The 25,860-nt window shown below is 40.2% G+C and overlaps 1 protein-coding gene across 1 annotated transcript; it reads right to left on the reverse strand.

The window, feature by feature from the left end:
* Positions 1-18,650: 18,650 nt before the first annotated feature.
* On the reverse strand, positions 18,651-21,660 carry LOC103149055 (uncharacterized). The gene is made up of 2 exons (XM_007568072.2): positions 21,375-21,660; positions 18,651-19,998 (listed from the first exon to the last, which is right to left on the reverse strand). Exon 2 carries the CDS (start codon positions 19,972-19,974, stop codon positions 19,108-19,110), a length of 867 nt encoding a protein of 288 aa, XP_007568134.1. The 5' UTR covers positions 19,975-19,998; positions 21,375-21,660; the 3' UTR covers positions 18,651-19,107.
* Positions 21,661-25,860: the final 4,200 nt, after the last annotated feature.

Consider the following 25,860-nt stretch of genomic DNA (forward strand, 5'->3'; position numbering starts at 1 on the left):
AGGTTCATGTTTGAGTAAAATGAACATTGTTCTGTTTTTGAACTACCAACATGTCCCCGAAATTACAAACACAAATTTAGTATTTTTTTTGCAGAAAATGAGAAATGGTCGAAACAGTGCTTTCAGACCTCAAATAATGGAAAGAAAACAAGTTAATATTCATTTAGAAACAACAAGACTAATGTTTTAACTTAGGAATAGTTCAGGAATCAATGTTTGGAGGAATAACAGGAGGTTTTCAGTGCAGTGGACTCTTAGTTTTTTCCAGAATTGTATTTACAAACCACTAACTAACTGATGTGGCCTCAGAACGATGTACAGTAAGAAACTGATGAAATGTAACAGACAGGAGAGTAAATCTTTGTTTCCCTACAGCTGAAGTGACAGACGTGGAAATCATCCTGATATCTGAATGTCTGCTGCTCAGACCTGCTAACCTTAATTAGTGATCAGCCTTAGAAAGTGATGCATCAAAACCAGGCAAAGATATTCATTAGTTCATCTGTCCAACAAAACATGCTGCAAAATCCTCAAGCAGAGAAACTGAAGTTCCTCCTCCTGTTGTTTTCTGCAGGTCATGTCTACCAACTCGTCTTCCTCCAGCTCCTCTGTTGTTCTGGTTTATTTGGCCTGCATGAACTCCACAGGGAGCAGAGCCACCAACACCATGTTCTCCCTCCTCAGCATCTTCCTCCTGCTGCCGCTCTACATCCTCATCCTCTGCCTGGGCTTCCAGCGATGGAGGCGTCGCCTCAGGATGAGCCACACCGACTTCTTCACCCACAACATGATCGTCCTGGAGGTTTTCTCTGTGCTGGGATCGGCGCTCAACACCTTCAGCCTGTACATCAACAGCTTCACCACCTTCATGCTGGGCTTGTATCTGTTCAGCGTCACGTTACCGGCGCAGACCCTGTTTCACGTCCTGACCAGCATGGAGCGCCACCTGGCGGTCGTTCACCCCGTCACCTACATGCGCCTCAGAGAATCACTCGGACTCAGAGTCAGAAACTTCAGCTCCGTTTGTGTTTGGCTGCTGGGCTTCGGCTGGGCAGGAGTCACAGCGTGGTACAATCCTACATTTCCCACAATCCCCTTCTTCTCTGTGCTGGGCCTCTGCGTTGCTGCGATGGTGTTTTTCTCCCTGTCTGTTCTTTGGACTCTGACTGGGTCAAAACCCGGAGAGCAGCAGACGGACCAGTCAAAGCACAAGGCTTTCCACATGATACTGGCCATAACAGGCGCTCTGCTGCTGCGGGTCGGCGGCCTGTCCGTGTGTCTGGGTCTGAGTGAGCTGGTTCCGATGGAGCGAGGGGATCTGTGCGCAGTGATGGACTCAGGACTGTGGCTCACGGTTCCCAGCAGTCTGGTTCTACCGCTGCTGTTTCTGCACAGGGCAGGAAAACTGACATGCAGCAGAATCAAACCACCGGAGTGAAGAACTGATGGAGAAAGAATCACTGAGGGTTTTAACACAAAAATACACCTCCAGTAATCAGTTAACAGAAATTAATCGATCATAGAATCTAAACTGGATTTTAAAAAAGTCAGAATCAGAGGTGGGCAAAATATGCAAAAGTTATAGAAAGACTTCAACATGTTTTTACTCAAGCAAAAGTGAAAAAGTGTGTTAAAAGATCAATTAACTGATCAGAATACCAATCATTTAATACTTAAAAATTACATAATGCGACAGACAAAAATATAAAGTTAAGTGGAAAAGTTGGACCAAATTGTTTCATATTAATAAGTAATGCAAAAATATTTTTTTCAAAATCATTTTCAGCAAAAAAAACTGATGAAACTTAAACAGAACCTGCAGGTGTGTGTCTGGGGAACTTCTGGTTAAAATATGTTTGATTTTCATTCAGTGGGTAGAAAATACAGAAATTTAATTCAAGAGCAGAAAAACTTCACATTAAAATTACTTGAAATGTAGTAAAAATACTCCTGAAAGTAGATTTTTTCAAAAACAAAAAGTTAGTACCCAACTGTGGTCATAAAGATGAAATTAAGCCAAATTTAATGAAACAACATCAACTTTGCAGAACCTGCTGCTGGCAGAGCTCCGGCCATTTCACAGAGTCTCCTGTCTTCACTCAGGCTCAATCAATGTACCAGAGTCTGATTATGAGCCACAGTTTTAGGTCAAATATGAAATAAAAAATGAACAATAAAGAAACAAAATCATGTAGAACTTGATATAAACAGGAATGAACTTGTCCAGATCAGAGATGTGTTTCCTAAACCTCAATCTAAATGTCATTTCAGCAGCCGGACGTCGGCGCCTCACTGGAGTTAGAAAACCACCAGATCCGTCCGAATCAAACGGGACATTTGACACTATATGTCTGTACAGACATATAGTGTCAATTAGGACAAACATTTAATAAGTTCAGACACTAAACACTCTGATCAGTCACATCTAGTCTGAAACAAAATCACCTGGTGGAGGATGTGTGATGCTGTGGGCCTCTTGGTCTCTAAAGGCCTTGGGAATCATGTTCATAGCATAAAGAATGTTTTTAAAAATGAAATAAAATCTGCCAGAAACATGAGAACATGGCATCATTTTCACATTTAACAGAATCTCTTTCAAACCAAATGACAGAAAAGGTTTAACAAAATCCATCTTCGCTTTTAGTTTTACATTTTTTTCACATTTTTTTTTGGTTGGTAAGAAAAAATGAGAAGTTTGTTGAATGTGTGTCTCATTTCCCTGCTGATGTTCAGACTCTGTCTGTCATAACATTTAATGGAAACTAAAACAACAAAAGGAGCCGCAGCGAGCCGTCCTTTCAGCTCCGACGAACCCTGGGCTCAGGTTTGTGTTTTGTTGGTGCAAACATGCAAAGATGTTTGTTTTGGTCCAGACAGCGGCGTGTTAACATGACGCGTCCTGACAGGAGCCTCATCAGTCACTGTCAGGAGGAACCGGGAACCCAGCCTCATCAATTTGAATACGCAGAGGAATCGTCTGTAAAGGTACTTAAAGCAGGTTTAACATCATGATGTAAAGGATGAAACATTTTAACAAGAAATGGACAGAAGTGTTTATTTTCAGAAAGTATTGTTCTGAGTTTGTGGAAATAGTCGGACTTGTTCTCAGGAAATTAAAACTTCAGAGTAAATAAGCAGAAAAATCAGTTTTTGGTCATTTTGACTGTAAAGATGAAAGCAGTTTTACGTTTTGTTTCATTGGTCAGTTTAACATCGACTGAGATGATTAAATTGGCTGAATCTGTAAAACCTGGTTGAAGATCATATTATTTCAACATGGAAACATTAAAACTGGTTTGCTTGTTACTCTGACTGTATAAAACCGGTTCTGTTAAATACATTCAGCCCAAGTTCATGTAAAGAACCAACAGGCTTTCACTGAAAACATGAACATCATCAGCATAAAACGTGATACGTTTCCGGCTCGGAGATCATCAGGCTTTGTTTCCTCTGGTTTTCCGTTGACAGATCATGGTTTCCTTTGGAGTTTCCCTCGCTAATGCCTCCGACTCCCTGTACGTGCTGTGCCAGCTGTCGGTGGGCAGCAGCGTCATCTTCGGCCTCTACACCGTGTTCGTCATCTTCATCCTCGGCCCGCTCTTCGCTCTGATCCTCTTCCTGGGTTTCCAGCGATGGCGGCGCCAGCGCTCCTCGCCTGCAGCGTCGGCGATGAGCAGCACCGACTTCTTCACCTACAACATGATGGCCATGGAGCTCTTCGGCGTTGTTGGCACCGTCGTGTATACGATAGGGCAACTTTTCACCGGAGAGCCGGCGCTGATGCTGGGTGTGGTTTTCTCTGCCCTTCCGATGGACGGCCTGGTTCTGTTTCACCTGCTGACCTGCCTGGAGCGCTACCTGGCCGTGGTTCACCCCATCGCATACATGCATGTGAGAGACGCGGTTCGGGTGCGAATCAGGAACATCAGCTCCGCTGTCGTCTGGCTGCTTTCCTGCGGCGGTATGGTCATGGCTTGGCAGTATTACCCTGATTATCCTCTTGTGCCGATGTTTTCCCTTCTCGGTGTGGCGATATTCGGTATGCTTCTCTGCTGCGTGTTGGTCCTCCGCGCTCTGGTTCGGCCCGGCCCGGGCCAGGAAGGCGGTAAGAAGCAAAACGTTGACCAGTCCAAGAAGAGAGCTTTCCAAATGATCATGGCGATCACAGGCGCGCTGATTTTACGCTCCGTCGGCCTCCTGTTCTGGTTGGGCCTCGTAGATTTTGAAACTACTGACCGACAGGGTCTCTGCATCTTCATCGATTTGGGAATATGGCTGACGGCTCCCAGCAGTCTGGTTCTCCCATTCCTGTTTTTGCACAGAGCAGGAAAACTGTCCTGCGGTAAACAGACCAACGAGTCTGGATGATTCAAAATGCCTCATTACAAACATAAAGTCGTTTTCAGCTGTAGTCTGGTGTGTCTCTCTGAGAATAACAGCATCAACAGCAGCTCTGGTCACACATTCAGGCTCTAATATAACAATTTACCTCCACATTATTTTATCGGCTGCATTAACACGACATGCACAAAACCACAGGTCAACAGAGAAAATGTGAAATTCAGTTTTTCTAATTGGATCCAGAGATGATCATTTGAGTGACGCAGAAGAAGAAGCTGAATAGGAACATTAAAGAGTTACTAATTTAAATATTTATCTATACATGCACTCAGCTGTGAACATCTAATCCAAACTGTTTTAAATGTCTTATGCATGTCATTTGGGATTGTCCTTGGAGTCCTTATGTTGGTCAGGAAGTCAAACGGACTAATCAGAGGAGATGTGGAACAGCTGAGAGAAAACAAACAGGAAAGTGAGGAAAACTAATAAACACAAATTAACTAATTAACCACAATTCAGGTGAAAAAGACTCAACTAAAAGAACTGGAGCAGAACGCAAGAATGAACTAAAAACCTGAACTAAAACCTGAACACAAACATGAATGAATATGGCAACACCTTAATAGCAATAATGAACACAGAGAACCAATATGGCAAGACCTTTAGGACAAAATTAAGGAACCGATCAAAACAGAAACCCAAATGAAAACCAAACGACCCCATGACCTTTACACTGTTCCAACAAACTCTCACTATTTATTCTGTGTTTTGGTCCAACTATATATATAGTCAATATAATATTTTACTTGTCTTATTTTTATTATTATCCATTTTTCTGTCCATTTACTCATATATATGGGGTTTGGTGGTGTATTTGAAGTGCATTTATTTATTTTTGCTTTGTGTCGTAAAATTTAAAATGTCAGAAGTTACAGCCTCTCTTGATCAGCATCAACTTTGAATAAAGTCTCATGACATTTTTTTCCACACATCCAATAACTGAGAAATAATAAGGAATAAAAAACAAAGTGTGTTTTTTTCCTCATGTTGTGATTTATTACATAAAGCTCAGACATTATGTAAAAGGAGGGAATGCGACTCTGCTGCTGTCTGATGCAAATGTAAAATGCAAAAACATGTCAGTCATTTTTCCTTCCTCTTATGGAAACAGAAACACCTGCAGAAACTCGCTCCCTTTGCTTCACCTGATTTGTTTCTGCTTTGGTTGTGGTTTTTCTGTCTGGGCTTAAATTCTTATTTTTCAGTCTGTAGCCAAAACTCATCCTGACCTGATGAGCTGTGATGTAATATGCCTGCAGATTTATGCTGAAAGTAATCTTTTAATTTTACAGACCTAAATATAAATGTATTTATTTAGAATGTGTGGAAGAAGCTGGAGATTAGGGTGATGGCAAAGAGGCTCACCACAGATACATCGTTAAAATCTCAGACAATATTCAGAAAGCTGCTTAGAGGTTTTATGAAGGCTTTGATTTCTATAATTACAATAAAATATCTAACACTGATTATTAAGAAGGGTATAAATGTTTCCACATCATTAAAAAATTAAATAAAAACTAAAAGAAAATTTTATTAATCCCACAGTGAATGAAAAAAAATCTCTTTTTATTCACCTTTTGTGTTGTTTTAACGTTTTGAGTGACGAGTTTCATTTCATTTAATCAGTTTTGTTGAATAAAAGTAATTTTCAACCCAAATGTGCAAAAGTTTGAATCATTTTAAACAAAGTTTCACTTCTTCAAAACGTTTTATAAAATTCAAGCTGTGCAGCGACAAGAAGACACCGAGGGGACAGGAAGAGGGACAGGAAGTGAGACAGGAAGAGGGACAGGAGGTGGGACAGGAAGAGGGACAGGAAGAGGGACAGGAGGTGGGACGGGAAGTGGGACGGGAAGAGGGACAGGAAGAGGGACAGGAGGTGGGACAGGAAGTGGGACAGGAAGTGGGACAGGAAGAGGAACAGTAAGTGGGACGGGAAGAGGGACGGGAGGTGGGACGGGAAGTGAGACAGGAAGAGGGACAGGANCAGCCTCTCTTGATCAGCATCAACTTTGAATAAAGTCTCATGACATTTTTTTCCACACATCCAATAACTGAGAAATAATAAGGAATAAAAAACAAAGTGTGTTTTTTCCTCGTGTTGTGATTTATTACATAAAGCTCAGACATTATGTAAAAGAAGGGAATGCGACTCTGCTGCTGTCTGATGCAAATGTAAAATGCAAAAACATGTCAGTCATTTTTCCTTCCTCTTATGGAAACAGAAACACCTGCAAAAACTCGCTCCCTTTGCTTCACCTGATTTGTTTCTGCTTTGGTTGTGGTTTTTCTGTCTGGGCTTAAATTCTTATTTTTCAGTCTGTAGCCAAAACTCATCCTGACCTGATGAGCTGTGATGTAATATGCCTGCAGATTTATGCTGAAAGTAATCTTTTAATTTTATAGACCTAAATATAAATGTATTTATTTAGAATGTGTGGAAGAAGCTGGAGATTAGGGTGATGGCAAAGAGGCTCACCAAAGATACATCGTTAAAATCTCAGAAAATATTCAGAAAGCTGCTTAGAGGTTTTATTAAGGCTTTGATTTCTATAATTACAATAAAATATCTAACACTGATTATTAAGAAAGGTATAAATGATTCCACATCATTAAAAAATTAATAAAAACTAAAATAAAATTTTATTAATCCCACAGTGAATGAAAAAAATCTCTTTTTATTCACCTTTTGTGTTGTTTTAATGTTTTGAGTGACGAGTGTTTCATTTCATTTAATCAGTTTTGTTGAATAAAAGTAATTTTCAACCCAAATGTGCAAAAGTTTGAATCATTTTAAACAAAGTTTCACTTCTTCAAAACGTTTTATAAAATTCAAGCTGTGCAGCGACAAGAAGACACCGAGGGGACAGGAAGAGGGACAGGAAGTGAGACAGGAAGAGGGACAGGAGGTGGGACAGGAAGAGGGACAGGAAGAGGGACAGGAGGTGGGACGGGAAGTGGGACGGGAAGAGGGACAGGAAGAGGGACAGGAGGTGGGACAGGAAGTGGGACAGGAAGTGGGACAGGAAGAGGAACAGTAAGTGGGACGGGAAGAGGGACGGGAGGTGGGACGGGAAGTGAGACAGGAAGAGGGACAGGAGGTGGGACGGGAAGTGAGACAGGAAGAGGGACAGGAAGTGGGACGGGAAGTGAGACAGGAAGTGGGACAGGAAGAGGGACAGGAAGAGGGACAGGAAGTGGGACAGGAAGAGGGACAGGAATAGGGACGGGAAGTGGGACAGGAGGTGGGACAGGAAGTGGGACAGGAGGTGGGACAGGAAGAGGGACAGGAAGTGGGACAGGAGGTGGGACAGGAAGAGGGACAGGAAGTGGGACAGGAAGAGGGACAGGAAGTGGGACAGGAAGAGGGACAGGAATAGGGACGGGAAGTGGGACAGGAAGAGGGACAGGAAGTGGGACAGGAAGAGGGACAGGAATAGGGACGGGAAGTGGGACAGGAAGAGGGACAGAAAGTGGGACAGGAAGAGGGACAGGAAGAGGCACGGGAAGTGGGACAGGAAGAGGGACAGGAAGTGGGACAGGAAGAGGGACGGGAAGTGGGACAGGAAGAGGGACAGGAAGTGGGACAGGAAGAGGGACGGGAAGTGGGACAGGAAGTGGGACAGGAAGCAATAAGAAACATCCGGCCGCCGCCGGCAGCCCAGCGTTACCACGGCGACGAAGAGAGGCAGAAGAAGAGCGAGGCTGACGGCAGTGAAGCCGCCTGGATCCGGCGGAAAGTCCCAGCAGGGCGAGTTAAAGACGCTTCCCAGCTCCTGGTGGTTAACATCTGGGAAAAGGGAATGAAAACCGTTTATTATGAGTTAATCTGAGATTAATTAGTTCAAACTGTGCAAACCTGCAGCTCAGCATAAAGAGAAAATCTGTTTTCCACCATTTAACTGCACAGTTTGAGAAAATGAAAATAAATGTGGTTAAAATGATCAGACTTTCCACAGAGGCTCCTGATCGTTTCATCCATAATGACACAGAACAAAAAGGTGTTTTCATAGAAAACCAAAGAATCTCCAAACAGAGATGCACTAAAGGTGCCAGGAATTATGTTTGCTTTAATTTGTAAAAGAGAAATACAACTGTGATTTCACAGTTCCAGACAAATTATATTTAATAGAAATAAAATTAACTTGTTGGATTGTAAAAGTTGCTGATTCTGCTAAATAATTTATTACTATCAGCGATAAAAACAAACCAACTGAATGAACCAAACACACATTTCCTCAGTTTTTGGGTTTATGTTCCTCCCACCGACTGGCAAAATAAACAAATAAGTGAAAATTATTAAGTGTTGAGAATCTGAACAATGAAAAGAAACGAAGTTTTTAAAAACAACGTACCTGAACCCTGCAGCTGCTTTCCACCGACCTGAGCGACGAAAACCAAACTGGACGTAAATGTTTGCGTTTTTCAAAGCTCATGTGTTTCACCTGCTGTTTACGCTAAATTTAATCTGGTGAATGTGATTTCCACATCGCTGCTGCGCGTTGAAGACAAATGTAACCGATGGTCTGGATGCTCCAGGGCTGATTTAGAGTCTCGATGACGTTAATCTGAACAAAACTAATAACCAGCCATAAACACTTTACAGGACATTTTGTCATCATAAAATCCAGTTTATCACGTGTTCCAGTTATTATTGATCAAAGTCTAAATAATTCAGTTTTTTCAGTTTCCTGGAAGGTTTTATGTACAGATAGTTCTCTCATGACCTTTGACCTTTGACAGNGGGAAGTGGGACAGGAAGTGGGACAGGAAGCAATAAGAAACATCCGGCCGCCGCCGGCAGCCCAGCGTTACCACGGCGACGAAGAGAGGCAGAAGAAGAGCGAGGCTGACGGCAGTGAAGCCGCCTGGATCCGGCGGAAAGTCCCAGCAGGGCGAGTTAAAGACGCTTCCCAGCTCCTGGTGGTTAACATCTGGGAAAAGGGAATGAAAACCGTTTATTATGAGTTAATCTGAGATTAATTAGTTCAAACTGTGCAAACCTGCAGCTCAGCATAAACAGTCCTGACAGGATCAGTTCATATTCAGCATCAAGGTGAAAAACAAAAACAGAGAAAATCTGTTTTCCACTATTTAACGGCACAGTTTGAGAAAATGAAAATAAATGTGGTTAAAATGATCAGACTTTCCACAGAGGCTCCTGATCGTTTCATCCATAATGACACAGAACAAAAAGGTGTTTTCATAGAAAACCAAAGAATCTCCAAACAGAGATGCACTAAAGGTGCCAGGAATTATGTTTGCTTTAATTTGTAAAAGAGAAATACAACTGTGATTTCACAGTTCCAGACAAATTATATTTAATAGAAATAAAATTAACTTGTTGGATTGTAAAAGTTGCTGATTCTGCTAAATAATTTATTACTATCAGTGATAAAAACAAACCAACTGAATGAACCAAACACACATTTCCTCAGTTTTTGGGTTTATGTTCCTCCCACCGACTGGCAAAATAAACAAATAAGTGAAAATTATTAAGTGTTGAGAATCTGAACAATGAAAAGAAACGAAGTTTTTAAAAACAACGTACCTGAACCCTGCAGCTGCTTTCCACCGACCTGAGCGACGAAAACCAAACTGGACGTAAATGTTTGCGTTTTTCAAAGCTCATGTGTTTCACCTGCTGTTTACGCTAAATTTAATCTGGTGAATGTGATTTCCACATCGCTGCTGCGCGTTGAAGACAAATGTAACCGATGGTCTGGATGCTCCAGGGCTGATTTAGAGTCTCGATGACGTTAATCTGAACAAAACTAATAACCAGCCATAAACACTTTACAGGACATTTTGTCATCATAAAATCCAGTTTATCACGTGTTCCAGTTATTATTGATCAAAGTCTAAATAATTCAGTTTTTTCAGTTTCCTGGAAGGTTTTATGTACAGATAGTTCTCTCATGACCTTTGACCTTTGACAGTCACATTTTAAAACCTTTTTCCAGTTTAATGAATCTCTGTCTCTGTTTTTATGCTTCCTGCTCTTCCTGCGTCGATCCGTTTCTGTTAAGAAGAAAATATCGAGATTATGTTCAGGACCTAAAACATATCCAGTGTTTATCAGTGTTTTCTATGTGGAAGTTGATTTTTCTAAAGAATACAGTTTAGTTTTCGGAGTCGGTTGTTATTTTATCTACTATGATTTAATCTGAACCAGAAAACAAGAACAGGCGTTTTGTCATGTTTTATTCGTGTGATTAATAAAACATCAGAAAACAAAAACATAAATAGTAAAAACCCATCACCTTTAAAAGTTATATTCTCAAACTCAGTGGTAACATAAAATTATCTAAAGTATCTCATTTTACTTTTCGGTTAACTTCAGCAATAAGACAGCAAACACATAATATATGAATGATTAACTTATTTTTTTAAATAAATGCAACTCAAAGTTTTTCATAAAACAAAAATAGAAACATTTTCAAACTGATGGATGAGTTCTCAGAAACAGGTGGGGGCAGAACATCTTCGCCCAGCAAACTCTCCCCAACATTGGCTTAAAAATGAAATTACAACATTTGGCTTTTTCACACAACTCTGTCATCTTTTACACTTCATAAAATAGATGTGAAATTAATGAGAAATAAACGTCATCAGCTGGTCAACGACAGGATTTATGGCAACAAATTACCAACCAAGCAGCCGAATGACAACAAAACCATTTAGGAAAACCATGAAGCATAAAGAGGCCCAGAAACCCAACTTTAAACTGAGGAAAATCCAGTGGAAGGAAAACATTTGAGTCAAATCAGACTGTTTAAGGAATGTGTGTAAACTTCTGATTTTAAAGTGGTAAAAAGTCTCTAATTTTTCTGGCATTTAACAAATAAATCTCATTTTGATCAAATCTAGTTTGGAGTCAGACTGGGAGAATAAATAGCTTCATTTTTACAGCGTATTAAAACGTTAAACGTGTTGGAAACATGGGCTGTTCAACCCCATGTGTCTATTAGCCACATTTCATCCACACTAGTTACTTAAAAAGCACTTTATTAAAGCCTGAGTGACAAAAATCACAACCTTATCGTTATTTTTGGGTTTGGATCAGAAATTACAGCCATCAGCTAAAATTATAAAGTAGTTTCTAAGCTTACTTGTCCTTATTCTAGAGGCTGGTTAGAAATGGCCTTGTGAGGCGGCCGGTTTGCTGCTCGGTAGTTTTCCTGCTCGGTGCAGAAACAGAAGCGGAAGAACGAAACTGCTGGGCAGAGACATCAGCTCTGTACACTGCGCCGAGAAGCAGGCAGCGTTTCCGTTTCTAACCACGGAGCTTCTAATGGCTTCACACGCCGACGCGCCGCCTAAACTCAGCAGCAGCACCGCCATGATGAGCAGCATGGCGTAAAACGCCCTGAGCTTTGACTGGTCCGCCTGCTCTCCGTCTCTGCTGCGGGCCGGACCCTGATGCTGCAGAGTCCAGAGAACCGAAACGCAGCAAAAACAAATGACAAGCAGCAGAAACGTCATGTGGCAGAAATACAGAATCAAAGCATCTTTATCATTCATGAAGAAGGTAAGAACGGCGCAGGCGGCGCAGCTCAGCCAAACAAAAGCGACGCTGAAGTTTCTGATGGCGACGCCAGCCGAGGCTTTGTGGCGCAGGTAGGAGATGGGGAAGACGACGGCCAGGTAGAGCTCAACACACGTCAGCATCTGAAACTGAGGCTTCACGCTCAGCATGATGAAGATCACAAACTGGCTGAGCTCATTCATCCGTTCATCTCCTATCAGTATGTTGGTAGTGAAGCAGATGCTGGCTAACACCTGGACCATCTCCATTGCAGCCATGTTGTAGGCGAAGACGTCCGAGTGGCTGGATGCGGAGCGGGAACGTTTCCTCCGCCGCCGGCAGCCCAGGAGCAGAACGGAGACCAGCAGAGGGACTTGGAGGAAAACGTTGGCCACAGCGAAAGCCGTGAAGGTCCAGAAGGGGATGAGGAAGGTGCTGAAGCTGCAGGGCATCAACAGGGAGAAGGAGTTCAGGGCGGCCATGACGGTGGAGTTACCCGACATGTTCAGGGTCACCGACATCTGGACAGGAAAACGGAGCAGAGCAGAAACGGAATGAAACGTCTAGAAAAACTATCTAAATGTTACACAGAGATCAACCAGTTTGGGCTGAACAACCACCAACCTGCGTCAGACTGGAATCCATCAGACTTCAGTCAGAATCCAGTTTACAGCATTTTTTGTTTCAGATCTCTGATTTACAACATTTCAGAATATCTCAGCTTAAATTCTGTAAATCCATGGCTTTGATCATAAAATATATTATTTTCTTGCAAATATATGACTTTTTGAAATCAGAGAACATCAAAGATTTTTCTGGGATATTGTCACTTCCCTAAAATAATAGCTTAAATTATTTTTACCAAAAGAGATTTAAGCAAAAATGACTTGTGCTATTATTTTTTTAGGAATGTCATAAATGAATTTGTTGGTGTTTTGGCAGAAATGTTCTCCTCCACAGCCACATTTTTATTTTTGTCTCATGTCTACAACGTCCCTAGTTTAATTAATAAGCAAACGTGCTAAAAAAAATCAAAACATTGCATCTCACTGCTGAAGTTAATTAATTTCTGCAGCTCAGCAGGAAAACATGCAGCAGAATAAAACTCCTGAATGTGTTTGATGAGGATGGAGAGAATATGCTTAGCTTTGATACTTTTTATATTTGTATAACTCACATTGTAGCAAACCTAGAGGTTGTTTCAAGAAGAAATAATTAGAATATTTAACCTCAGAGGATTTGTCAGTAAAAGACCTGGAAACCATGGCAACAAGCCAACTCTGATGCTCCTTCAGACAAAGTTATGAACCTCAGTTCATTCCCTCTGAGGACTCCTGAGTTTCCCGTCATGTAGCAGCGGATGCGATCGGCAGCCTCCACCAGCGTGACGCCATTTAGAAACAAAACCAGAACCACTGACTGGACAAACTTCCAGTTACAGTTTCAACTCCTGCTGATAAGAAGATTTTAACTTTGAAAGTTGGCAAAGACAAACAGCTGATATCTGACTATCTGTTAGCTTCCAACAATGTGATAAATTTCATCATATTTTCAATAATATCAGAAAAATATCACCTTTCTACTAGAGGTAAGGGAAATATGATCAATAACTTCAGTTTTCAGTGTGTAATATTATACACCAATAAAATTCTGGAAAAAAATCTGGTTTGGTTCTAAAGAACTGGAGCAGACAGACGTTCCCAAAACATCAAAATTTAAAAAAAAGATAAAAATGCAGAATGAGAATTTTTGCCCGGATAATAAAATACATTGAAGGACTAAATAATTTCCACAGACACTCACCTCAGTCATAAATCTACCTGGCCTGTTGTTTAAAACTCAGAGACGCCGACATGAGCCTCACAAACAGGAGATAAACGTCTGACAGCAAACAGACGGAAAAACATTCAGAGGATTTTTGCATTTTACAGAAGCAGCACATCTTTTATTCTAATGTTTCCGGTAAATTTAAGCAGGCAAATGTTTTTTACAGATCATTGATGAGCAGAAAGACGAGCGCAAACACCGCAGAACGACTAACCCAACATGTACACAAATACATAAAGAGTATGAATATATATATATAAATGTGTGTGTGTGTGTGTGTGTTTGTGTGTGTGTGTGTATCCCTTATTGTCCCCCATTGAAAATAAAAGTTACTGAATCATTAAGGAATTATTTCCAAACAGCAGAGATCAGAGCTCAAACAGACTCAACGGGTCGTAAGACCAGAACGATCTGGACTTTTATTTCAGCAGGTCAGATTTCTAACGCAGATCGGATCAGTCAGCAGCTGCTTCTTATCCGAAGTGCTGCCGACTGAGTCCTGACTGAAACCAGGAAACGGCTCACATCAGATGTTGGCTGACACAAGAAGGAAGATTATACCAACCAGAAATATTTAATTCATCACAAAAACAACTTTGATCCTCACAAGAGGTTAAAGGTCAAGTTTATTTCTACAGTACATTTACAAGCAGTTCAAAGTTCCTAAAGTAAAACTCATCATACAGGCATCAGTTATGAAACCAGTGATATTACATTTAGTCAAAAATCATCATTAAAATCATCAAGCAAATACACATCAAATATATTGATTAATGTTTTATTTATTATGGTTTAAAGACGGTTTCAAACAGCTGGGAGTTTAGTCTGGAGGAACTCAGACGCTGCAGAGACTGAAGATAAAAACATGCTGAGTCAGGAGTCCTCTGATCCTGGAGACGTTCTGCAGGTGATGGAAGGCCGACTTTGGAACCGTCTTTATGTTTCTCTGAAGGTTCAGGTCAGAGGTCATCCTCATCTCTAGTCTCCAGCTGGAATGACTGAAGCTGTGCGTTGACTCTAGATCTATAACTCTAGATCCTTCCTCTCTAGGTCCAAAGGCAGCAACTTCAGTTAAAAGTTAAATCTGATCTGATTTTCTGTCCCTCTTCCTCAGGCCTTATTCTGGCTTCCACACGGTAGTTTTACTGTCTTGTACAAGTAAAGCAGAGGTAAAATCAAGCTGCTGGGCAGACTGAACCAGAGCAGAGAGATCTCCAGGACACAGATGATGCTCTCAGCCATGACCTCTGACCCTATTAGAAAGGTGAAGACAAAGAACCCCAGGAACCACAGGCAGAGAACCCCCAGGATGGCCGTGACAGTAAAGCAGGCCCTCTGCTTTGTCTGGTCCACATGCTTCTTGTCCCCGCCTGCGTCCCCCGGCCCCGGGCTGATGAGAGCCAGGAGGACGCAGAAGCTGCAGAAAGAGACGAATATCAAGGCCAAGACGAGAAAGGACAGCAGCAGGACCAGAAATATCCCCGAGCTGAGCGCTGAGTTCACGGCGTACGTCATTAAGCAGCACAGCAGCCAGACGCAGACGATGGCGGCGTTCCTGAACGTGACGCCGCGCGTGTTGCGTAGGTCTCTGTAGACGACCGGATGCACCACAGCCACGTAGCGATCCAGACAGGTCAGGACGTGAAACGAGGTTTCTCCTATGAAAATGCTGGTTGTCAGGAAAAACCCCGGAGTCGTCATGGGGAGAACGCCAACGTGTGTTAGCAAAGTGTGCAGAGACGTCCCCAGAATCCAAACCCACTCCAGGACACACTGCTGGAAGGTGAAGATGTCGGAGTGGCTGGCTGCGCTGATGGAGCTCCTCTGCTGCTGCCACTTCTGGTAGCCCAAGTAGAAGATGAAGATGGACAGAGGAACGAAGAGGAGGAATCTGGTGGCAATGAAGGAAATGCCGATTAGAGAGGAAACCGTGTTGTTGGCACAGCGAACGTCAGCCGAATCGAAGGAGGAGTTGGGAACGGCTGAGTTGACCGACATCCTGGTGATGATCTGTGCAGAAGAAAATAAACGTCAGAAAGCCTGAAACTAAACCAGTTTAGTGAAAATGTTGAAACTATTTGCATTTCTTACTAAACAATCAGAATCAGATTTATTCACTAAGGTTGTAGCTCCTGCAGCCGTACGCACTGAGTGCAGCTTGAGATCTTCCTGAAATCACGCTGTGGAGGAAAAATAAGGTCTTTTGTGTCAAAACATTGTGTCTGTAGCCCAGAGCTGGTGAATCTATGGGAGTGGACACATGTACGTCCCAAGCTTACATCTTATTGGTCAGTGTCTTTGGTGGGTGCTCTTTCTGTAAGCTAAAACTGAATGATCGGACTTTGATCCCTCCTGTTGTTTGGATCCAATTTGAGCTTTTTTACCATGTGCGGTTCTGGCGGGTCGTCGGTTTATGAGGTTCTTTTTGTGGTTTTGTAAACTGAAGAGCTGACGGGTCACCCAGTCAGCCGACCGTGACATCTGCCGCGCTCTTCCTGAGCGTCGCTCTAAGGCTGCGGGTTAAACAGTTAAATCTAGTCGACATGTTTGCCAAAAAGAAATTCAGCAAACATTCCTGCTGCTTCACCTTCTCCTCCTCTGGACGTCTGACACCACCTGAACCTGCAGATCTCCATCCTCCTGGATCACAGGCAGGCTTTGCTTTCCCATCTTTATTATTTAATATAATTTGTTTAAAATAAAAAAGCTGATTGGCTGAGCTGTTTGTGTGGTTTGTGCTGGTTTTGTGCTCCTGTGGGTCAGGGGCAGGGATAGTTTTGTGCTTTAACATCCTGCAGGCGCCTCTGTTCACACAAACAGGGAATCTGACTTCAGCTCCACTTTAAAAGTTTTCACAACAAGTGATTGTAAATTCTTTGGTAGGAAATCAGATCCAAGTCAGTCATGTTTTGGTGATTTTTATTTTTTTCTCTATAATATTTGATTCACAGATATTGTTGCTTCTCTTCAGTGGGTTCAAGTCGAAGCTGAGACACATTTCTGCTCAGAGTTTGGATGTTTTTCCCGCGGATGGATCAATTCTCCAGTTTCCTCACTCAGACCAGAAGTGCATGTTGGGTTTATGGCTCCAACTAACAATTATTTTGGTAATCAACTAATCGATTAATCATTTAAAAATTGGCTCTGATTTTTAATTTTAAACAAAATTATAAATACATTGAAAGACTAAAATAAATAAACAATTTGATTCATTTTAAAATAAGAAACATTTTATTGTCTGAAATGCATTAACAGTACTCCTCTAGTGAAGGCTTAATAATTTGTATCTAATGATGAATCTGCAGCTAAAAAACACTAATATCATCAAAATGTGTCAATACAGCATCACTGATTTGATAATTATTATTAATTGATTAATAATTGGGCAGCCAAAGGTTCTTAATAAGACATTTTATTTTACAGAATTTGAAGCTGAAGCTGAAAGTTGAGGAGTTCTGGGTAGAATATTTACAGACAAACGTTTCTTAACATGTAAAATGTTGAACAGTTTTGACTTAATTTCTGCTCTGAGTCTGTTGTTCTTTCAGCAAACAGACTTTTTGGAGTCTGTGCACTCCAGTTATTAACGATTAAATTATTTATTAAATGATTCATCACAATTAATCCAGTTAATCGTTTTGTTGATGGATGTTACTATTTCAGAGGAGAAAACCATTTCCAGAGCACAACGTCTGCAAACCTTTCCACATATAGACTTATTTTTATTTAAATAATTCCATAAAATGCTGATAAATCATGAAGAGTCGAGTAACTGACCTTTGGAGAAGTGATTAATCGTTTTCGTTCTGCCTCTGGAATCTGCACACCTGTCAGTCAGTCAGTGCTGACAGGTGTGCAGGTATATAACTGCTCCCTGTTTGTACAGTGAAGGTGATTAATCATGTAGATGTGACAGGGTTACAAATGATGCAGGGTCACATGATTTGCATGATTGGACCAGGACTTTATGCAAAAGGAAAAACTCCCAGCAGGCGAATGGAGGCTCATGGAGCAGCATGTGAACGTTCACGTGACTTTAGCAAAGATGAACCAAAACAAAGTTTACAGCAGTTACATCAGAGGCCTGGCAACAAGTCAAAGGGACATAATAAAACAGGTTGACAGAGTCAAATGTCACATTTTATTGGAATTGGCTGTATATGAGTGAAATCATGCTAAAGCAAAAATAAATTTTACTTTTGATCTGGTTTCACTTTATGAAATTAATTGAGTTAAATTTGATTATTTTCTGTATTTAAAGCTTTTATGTGGCAAACAAAAATTCACTCTCCTTTATTACCAAACAGGAAGTAATGCACCATCAGACCTAATGCTGTGCATTTCAAAAGTATGACAAGTAAATATGGTTCTGGCTTAATGTTGTTTTATTCAGAAATGTGATTTACAGTCGAGCCATGCTGCAGCATTTTCATAAATATGTCAAAAAACTCCTTCAGTTCTGACACACAGTGAATTCAGACACAACTGCAGGATTTCTGAAAGTTTGAATCTGAAAATGACTCTTAATTTCATGCAGAAGCTTAGTCAGCGCTGACGAAAGTTCCCTCACATTGAAGAGGCTCCAGAAACAGAACATAAAACATTTTATGATTAATATTTAACGTCTCGGTGGTTTCAATTTACCCTTTTCTTCCTCGTTGGTGAGACGATCATTAATTATAGAGAGAAACAAAACGGTTGTGTGGGATTTGGTAGCTCACCAGGCTGGTGGCAGTGAAAGCTAAACGCTAATACGTCCAAATTTTATTCATTTCAACTGGGAAAATAAGACAAAACCAATTGGTTAAATGTAAATACTGAACTTTTACCTTTATACTGGCAAAGTGCAACAATTTTATGATGTAAAAAACAAAAACCAAGTAAACAGACAGGAAACAGCATCATATGATGGTTTATTTTAAATCAAACCAGTAAAAACCTGAAATTCATTACATCTACAGCTCACATCATGAGCTATGTTAGCATGTATACTTACAAACTAAAACACATCATATCCAATAAGCAACCAATCAATATGCACTTTAATAAAACTCAGTAGAAATACTGAGTTTACATCACTGACAGTCATGTTCCGAATATTTCTAAAAACATAATCCAATTATTCACATACATAAAATGCTACATTAGAAAAAATAAATAACACAATGACAACAAAAAATACCAAAAAAAAGTCATATTTTTGAACAATAGACTGCAGTGGTTTGAATCCGCAGCCCAGCACTGCTTTAGCCATGCTCACCATCTTCTGTACAACAACTTCACAAACTAAATGTCTCCAACTTCTAACTTCATTTGGCTCCAGATTACCTAATTTACAATAATCTGTTGCATTATGAGTTGGACCAAGCTCCTTTTTTGTGCATGTAAAGTAAGGGTAAAGTAAGACTGCTGGGGAGACTAAACCACATCACGTAATAATCAATCGCACACCAGACGCTGTGACTGAACACATTGGCATATTTAGCCGCGGTGGCAATAAGAAATGCAAAAAACCACAAGAAAACCGCGGCCATTATAGCTGTGACCGTAAAAAACGCCCTCAGCTTCATCTGGTCCATTTGTCCCCTGGTTCTGTCTCTGTCCCCCGGGCCGGGTCGGATCAGCGCACAGAGGACAGAGCAGCTACAGACTGAGATGATGATCAGAGACAGAACCAGGAAACACAAGAATGAGATCATGGACAAGATGCTGTCATGTAAAACTATCAGACAGGCCCACATCCAGGACAGCAGCCAGGCAGACACGATGCAGCCGTTCCTGATGGCGGCTCCGTGGCGGTTCTGGAGCCCCCTGTAGGTGACCGGGTGAACAACAGCCAGGTAACGCTCCAGACAGGTGAGAATGTGAAACAGGGTCTCTCCAAAGAAAACGACGCTGCTAAAAATGTAGCCAAAAACTGGAACATTTGGGAGATGAAAATAAAGCCCCAGAGAGGTGAGTCCTGCCCCCAGAGCCCAGATCAGCTCCATGACGGCCTGGTGGTAGGTGAAGACGTCCAAGTGGGTCGCTGCTGTGAAGGAGCGGCTCTGGTGGACGCCCAGGATGAGGACGAAGACGGACACAGGGAGGAGGAGGACGGCTCTGCTGAGGTTGAATGCAGAGGCAAGAAACATGATGCTGACAAAGTCACAGTCAGTTTGATCAAACTGACTGGACGAGTTGGAGGAAGAGGAGGAGGAAGAGGAGTTGGCTGACATTTTGAATGGATGGTTGATGTGGATCTGAGCAGACAGAAAGGAGGAAGAGGAGCCATTACAATATTGTAAAATTACAGTTAAAGAATTGGACATGAAGCACCTCATTAAACTACAAAATTCAAATTTTCTATTCAGCAGAGCATCATTCAGTAGATAAATAAATCAAAACCTAAATCTACTTCAGTTCAGTTGATTTTTATAAACGACACCAAAGTTTGTCTCAAAACGCTTTACAGAAAATAATATACAGTTTTTATTCTTTCTTAAACTTGATCAGATATACCAAGTGTTTTGAAAGTGACCCAAATCCTGTTCTTATTGTTGAAAATAAATTTATTAATTTGAGCCCAAAAAACCCTGAAAACTAGACGCCTTTGTTTTAGTACAAATAAATGTGCAAATTCTGCTACAGCATATAATATTAGAGTAATGCTAACAGTAATATTAAATATTAGAAATTTTCTAGAAAAGACAAAAATATTTACTTGAAAAAAATATAATGTTTAGATTAATCAAAAATTTTCTACAAAAAACTTGGAAATTTCTGAATTTCAAATGTTGAAAATTGTCTTTTGAAAAATGTTTAAGTTTTCTAGAAATTTTCTGAATTTTTGGCAGAAATGTATTCGTTTTGTTTTTATTTATTTATTTTTTAATCTATAATCGCTCTAATGTAAAAATCATTTTCCAGCTTTGGATCTGTAATAAACATCGCGATTCTTTATTTGCTTGACTTTAGATTTTGGTTACTTTTGAGTCTACAGTTTTAGCCCAGCAGAAAGTTTGGACACAAAGTTTGGTTAAATGCAAAACGTGCTGAAGTTCAGGAACATCAAGATGTGAAGGAGTAAAAACTAAGTTTCTGCCTTTTGTCGTGTTTTTGTGATACAGAGGAAAGGAAAAATGGAAACGATTATTTAAGGTTGTTACATCACTGTGATGAAGGTCTGCTGTAGTGGAATGGTCTCTTATGGGTCATTAGATTGAACAAAAAGGTCATTAAAATGGTTTCATAATGGAGGTTTATGAGGACAAGTCAAGAGTTGGAAGGTCTGTGAATTTTTTTAGCAACACCAACGATTCTAAGACAGCAGAAGAAGAAAAGCTGGATTTAGTTTTCCACTGTTAACATGAAAGTAAAAATCTGTCTGATCAAGATGAATGAACAAAGCTTCAGGGTGAAACATTCATGAAAACGAAAACAAATCACCACATCGTTCTACATGAACTGAAGCTTCTGGATTAAATGCACACCTCACATCATTCATAAACTCTGACCTCTACATGAACAACCTCAGCTCCCTGTTGGAGACGTGATGCTGTTTGTTTTTTACCTCAGATCTCATTTTCCATTCAGAGAATCATTTATTTCTCCTCCGTCCTGGTAAACGGCCACCTACCTGCCTGCAGAGCCGAATCCCCCAAACTGTCCCTTTATCTGGCCTGCAGTTTGTCTGTGTGCTTTAATAGCTGCTGCTGAGCTTCATGTCTCAACATGACAAATGACGTCTTTGCATGATGGGACTCATTCACACCTGACCTGAAGACATTTTCAGATTTCAGAGGAAACTCATTTTGTGCATCTCACACTTAAAAAAAAAAAAAAATAAAAACTTTTTCTTAAGGAAACATAAATTTAATGAGGTGTTGGCACGTCCACCTGTTTATTTGAATATTGTATTTTTAACTTGTCATTTCTAGAAAATGTCTCTCCTTCCTCAGAGCGTCCAGGTGACAGAACACCTGTGAGCTCCTCACCTGTGGCTGTTTCAACGTGACGAAGCTTCAGCCTGGAAATCATTTGAATTTATTTCTGCTGTGGTTAAACTGCAGAATAAACATCAGATTACTGCAGTGGATCTGAGGTAATTAATTATAAGTGGATGACATGAAGACAATACACTTATTGAAAAACCTGCTAAAATGTGTAAAAAGCCTTAAAATTAATGGGTTTTTAATTGCAGTAGTATATTTTTTTCAGATATCTTATTATATTTACTTACATCATACACAGATGTAAACACGTTAATATTTAAAATCACATTAAATTCAAAATGGCCAGATGTTTGGTTTGTTTCAATGAAGTTTATAAACTGTTTTGTGTAAAACTGTATAGCTTAATTTTGCTCTATGAAAGTTTTAAATCAGTAAAAATTGAACACAACCTTATTTTCTTTTATTCTGTTAAAATTTGTTAATTTTAACAGAATATCAATTATTGATGTTCATATATTTATCCAGGAATTCACTCTTTACACAAAAACAACCAGATGTAAAATAAATCATCCTGATCTGATGATGGCATCAGTTCACTAACATAAATATTACAGTAAATGTGAATTCAGTTAAAGAAAACTTGAGATCAAATGAAGAGGAAATGTTCCTCTCATTTCTTATTGTTTGCTTTAAACTTTAGACAAAGATTATCTATTTTAATTCAACATTAAAACAAAAGACACAAGGAATCATAAATTATACATATTTATTTGACCTACATGCTCAAACTCTTACAATTCAAAGTGAATATTTTGCATTTCAACCAGTAAAAGCAAAACTATCGTCACCAACACGCAGCAGAAACACCAGGAGAGTTCCCCCTGCTGGTCACTGAGCAGAATGCAGGTTTATCACTTTAGTATTTTTATCTTACAAAGCAGAAAGTTTTTTTTTAATCCTTCATTTATAACCTGTGGTTTGTAACTATCTGCATGTTTTACACTCTTTAATCCAGTGATTTTTTTTACATATTTCTATCCAGTAGTTTGAAGAGCTTTACTGTTTAAATCACACTTTAATATATAAATGATAATTTCCCTCAATCATAAACACAACATAAACATACATTAAATGGAATAAAAAGAAAATTAAAACAGCAGATGTTTATAATGACATAATGTATAGATTCAATCTGGATTTATGTTCACTACATACCACAAAACTTATCAATTCAAATCAATTCTGTTTCTATAAAAACATGTCGTCTTAAAACACAACTAAGAAAAACATCAAATTTATATACAGAAAAACAGAATCAGCTCAATTAAATCACACAGACAGAAAGTAAATTAGATCTCATCACAGTTATTAATCTGGTCAGTTCGGGTTATTATTCTACCAAATTAAAAAGTGATTAATCTGAGGAAACCAGATTACTGACCAGATTACTCCTCCTGGATGATCAACTGGTCATTGATTGGTTAATTGATTGATTTGTTGTCGGCTGAATTCAGTCTGGGACTTTGTAGGAACAGTGGAGGAAAAAAACTCTCCTTTAACAAGAAGAAACCTGCAGCAGAACCAGAACCAGGTTCAGTGTGGATGACAAGTTAACTATTAATCAATGCTGAAAATGACTTCATGTAGATATTAATAAACAAGTTTAAGGTTTAAAATATGAAAATTAGTAGGTGTAATTCAAATAAACCCATAGTGAAGTTATATAATACACATTTGCATTGCCTGTATAAACCTGACAGTGACAAAGTAGCAGGTAATAATAATAATAATAATAATAATAATAATAATAATAATAATAATAATAATAATAATAATAATAATAATAATCAGATTTACTTCAGGGGAAATTAAAGATGCTTAACTTAATGTCTAACATTTACCTTTGACTCAAAAAGTTCCCCATCAATGATGAGAGAAATGTTTTCTAATAAGTTAGAAATGATGCAGCAGTGGTTCGTTAATGTTTGTCTGGTTTTTATGACACTTTTAATCATTTCAGGACTGGATCATTTCCACTCAAAGATTTCCGAATAGTGTTGAAATGATTGATTACTTCAAGTTATAACAAAATAACTTCCTAATCATTTTGTTTGCAATGATGAATAGTTTTGCCTTGACTGAACCACATTTTACTCGACTGAAGAACTTTTCCAGAGATCTACCAACAAATCTCATCTCTTCTAAATCTGAATTTGATCAGTTGTTCAGTTTAAACCAGAAATGTTTAGTTTATTTCAGTGTCCATTTCTTGTCCTTCGCCGCCGTGTCCACACTGCAGCGTTCCAGTTTTGAGTAAATAAAGCAGAGGTAAGATCAGGCTGCAGGGCAAACTGAACCACAGCACAGAAACCTCCAGAACGCAGGAAACGCTCTGCGCCACCAGCGCAGAGCTGGTCAAAGAACTGGACACCAGGAACGCAAAGAACCACAAGCAGAGGACGCCGGTGATGGCGGCGACCGTAACGAACGCCCTCAGGATGCTTTGGTCAACAAGCTTCTTGTTTCCCGCCTTTTTCCCCGGGCCTGGACCAATCAGAGCGCAGAGAACCGAAACGCCACAGAAAAGCATGATGAGCACGGAGCAGGTCAGAAAGCCACTGAACAACCGGATGTAGATGACGGACCTGAGGTTGTTTGCTGCACAGCTAAACAGAAAACACAACAGCCAAACGCCGAAAACGGCAACATTCCTGACTGAAACGCCCCGGCTGCTACGCAGGCTAACGTAAAGGACCGGATGAACCACGGCCAGGTATCGGTCCAGACAGGTGAGCACATGAAACAAGGGCTCTCCTGGGAAGATGCAGGTATTGAGGTAGGTACCTGCCATGGACATGACCTCCAGGTCCATCGACGACCCTAAAAACTGTAACACAGTACCCAGAATCCAGACCAGCTCCAGGACGCAGTGGTGGAAGGTAAAGACGTCAAGGTGGCTCATCGCCGTGAAGGAGCGCCGCCGCCGCCGCTGGGCGCCATGGCAGAGGATGAGGAGCGACACCGGAAACAGGAGGAAGACTCTGGTGGAGATCAAGGCCAGGCCGATTCGCGAGCCGTCGGTGTTGTTGCAGCGAGAACGTCCAGAATCCAGGGAAGAGTTTGGAAAATGGAGCAAAGACATGATGGCTGTCAGATGACCGAGTCTGTAAAGAAAAGGAAATCAAAGTAAAGCCAGAAATATAAACATTTTCAATATCCAGAGCCTGTAAGGTCATGAAAACCTTAAATGTTTTAAATGTTTGAGCTAGAAAAATGTCTTCAACTTAGACAAATAAGCAACGACCTCATCACTGAATCAATAGAGATAAATATAACATCAGGAATTGTTTTCTAAAAATGATTTATAACTTTATTTCAACCTACGAATCATTTTTAAAGACATTCTTATAACATTTTGTTGTTTGCCTAAATGTGTGTAGAAATGATCAGAGGAGCAGCGTTAACACCTGCAGGTCTGAAGATACAGTTAGAGACAAAAAGGTTGAAATATTTTAACATTTTCATTCCTTAAAGTTTGGATTTAGCTAAAATTGTAGTCAGGATATACATGTTTTTTCTGAATTATTTAAAAACATGTTTTCATCACAGGAAATGCTCAAAACGTTACTAATGAGCAAATATAGGTCTGGAAAAATAGAGAACTTTAAATGACCAGTTTGTCTGATTATATCTGATAAAATGAACGTTATTCTTTTATTCTATGAACTACTGACAACATGTCTGGGACTCCAAGCAAATATTCAGAAATGGTCATCAGAGCTTTCAGACCTCATGCAAAGAAAACAAGTTGATATTAATTTAGAAACAGCAAAACTAAAGGTTTAGAGAGAATCAGTGATTGGTGGAGAAACCAGGAGGTTTTCTGTCGTCTCTTCGTTTTTAAACTCACCTCAGAAGAAGCGACTTTTTCCTGCAGCCGTTTGAAACGCAGTCCTGATCAAACGAGCGCCGATTAAAAGCTGCGTTTGTCCAAATGATTCATTCAGTCGATGACAAACGATGAACTGAAGCTGCTTTGCATGATCACAAATATCAGCAGGGAGACGATTGGTTTTGCTTTGAGCGAGAAAAACCAGAACCAGAACCAGCAACAGAACCAGAACCAGCAACAGAACCAGCAACAGAACCAGAACCAGCAACAGAACCAGC

This window comes from Poecilia formosa, unplaced genomic scaffold (assembly GCF_000485575.1).
Source record: "Poecilia formosa unplaced genomic scaffold, Poecilia_formosa-5.1.2 Scaffold217, whole genome shotgun sequence".
Taxonomy (NCBI): Eukaryota; Metazoa; Chordata; class Actinopteri; order Cyprinodontiformes; family Poeciliidae; genus Poecilia; species Poecilia formosa.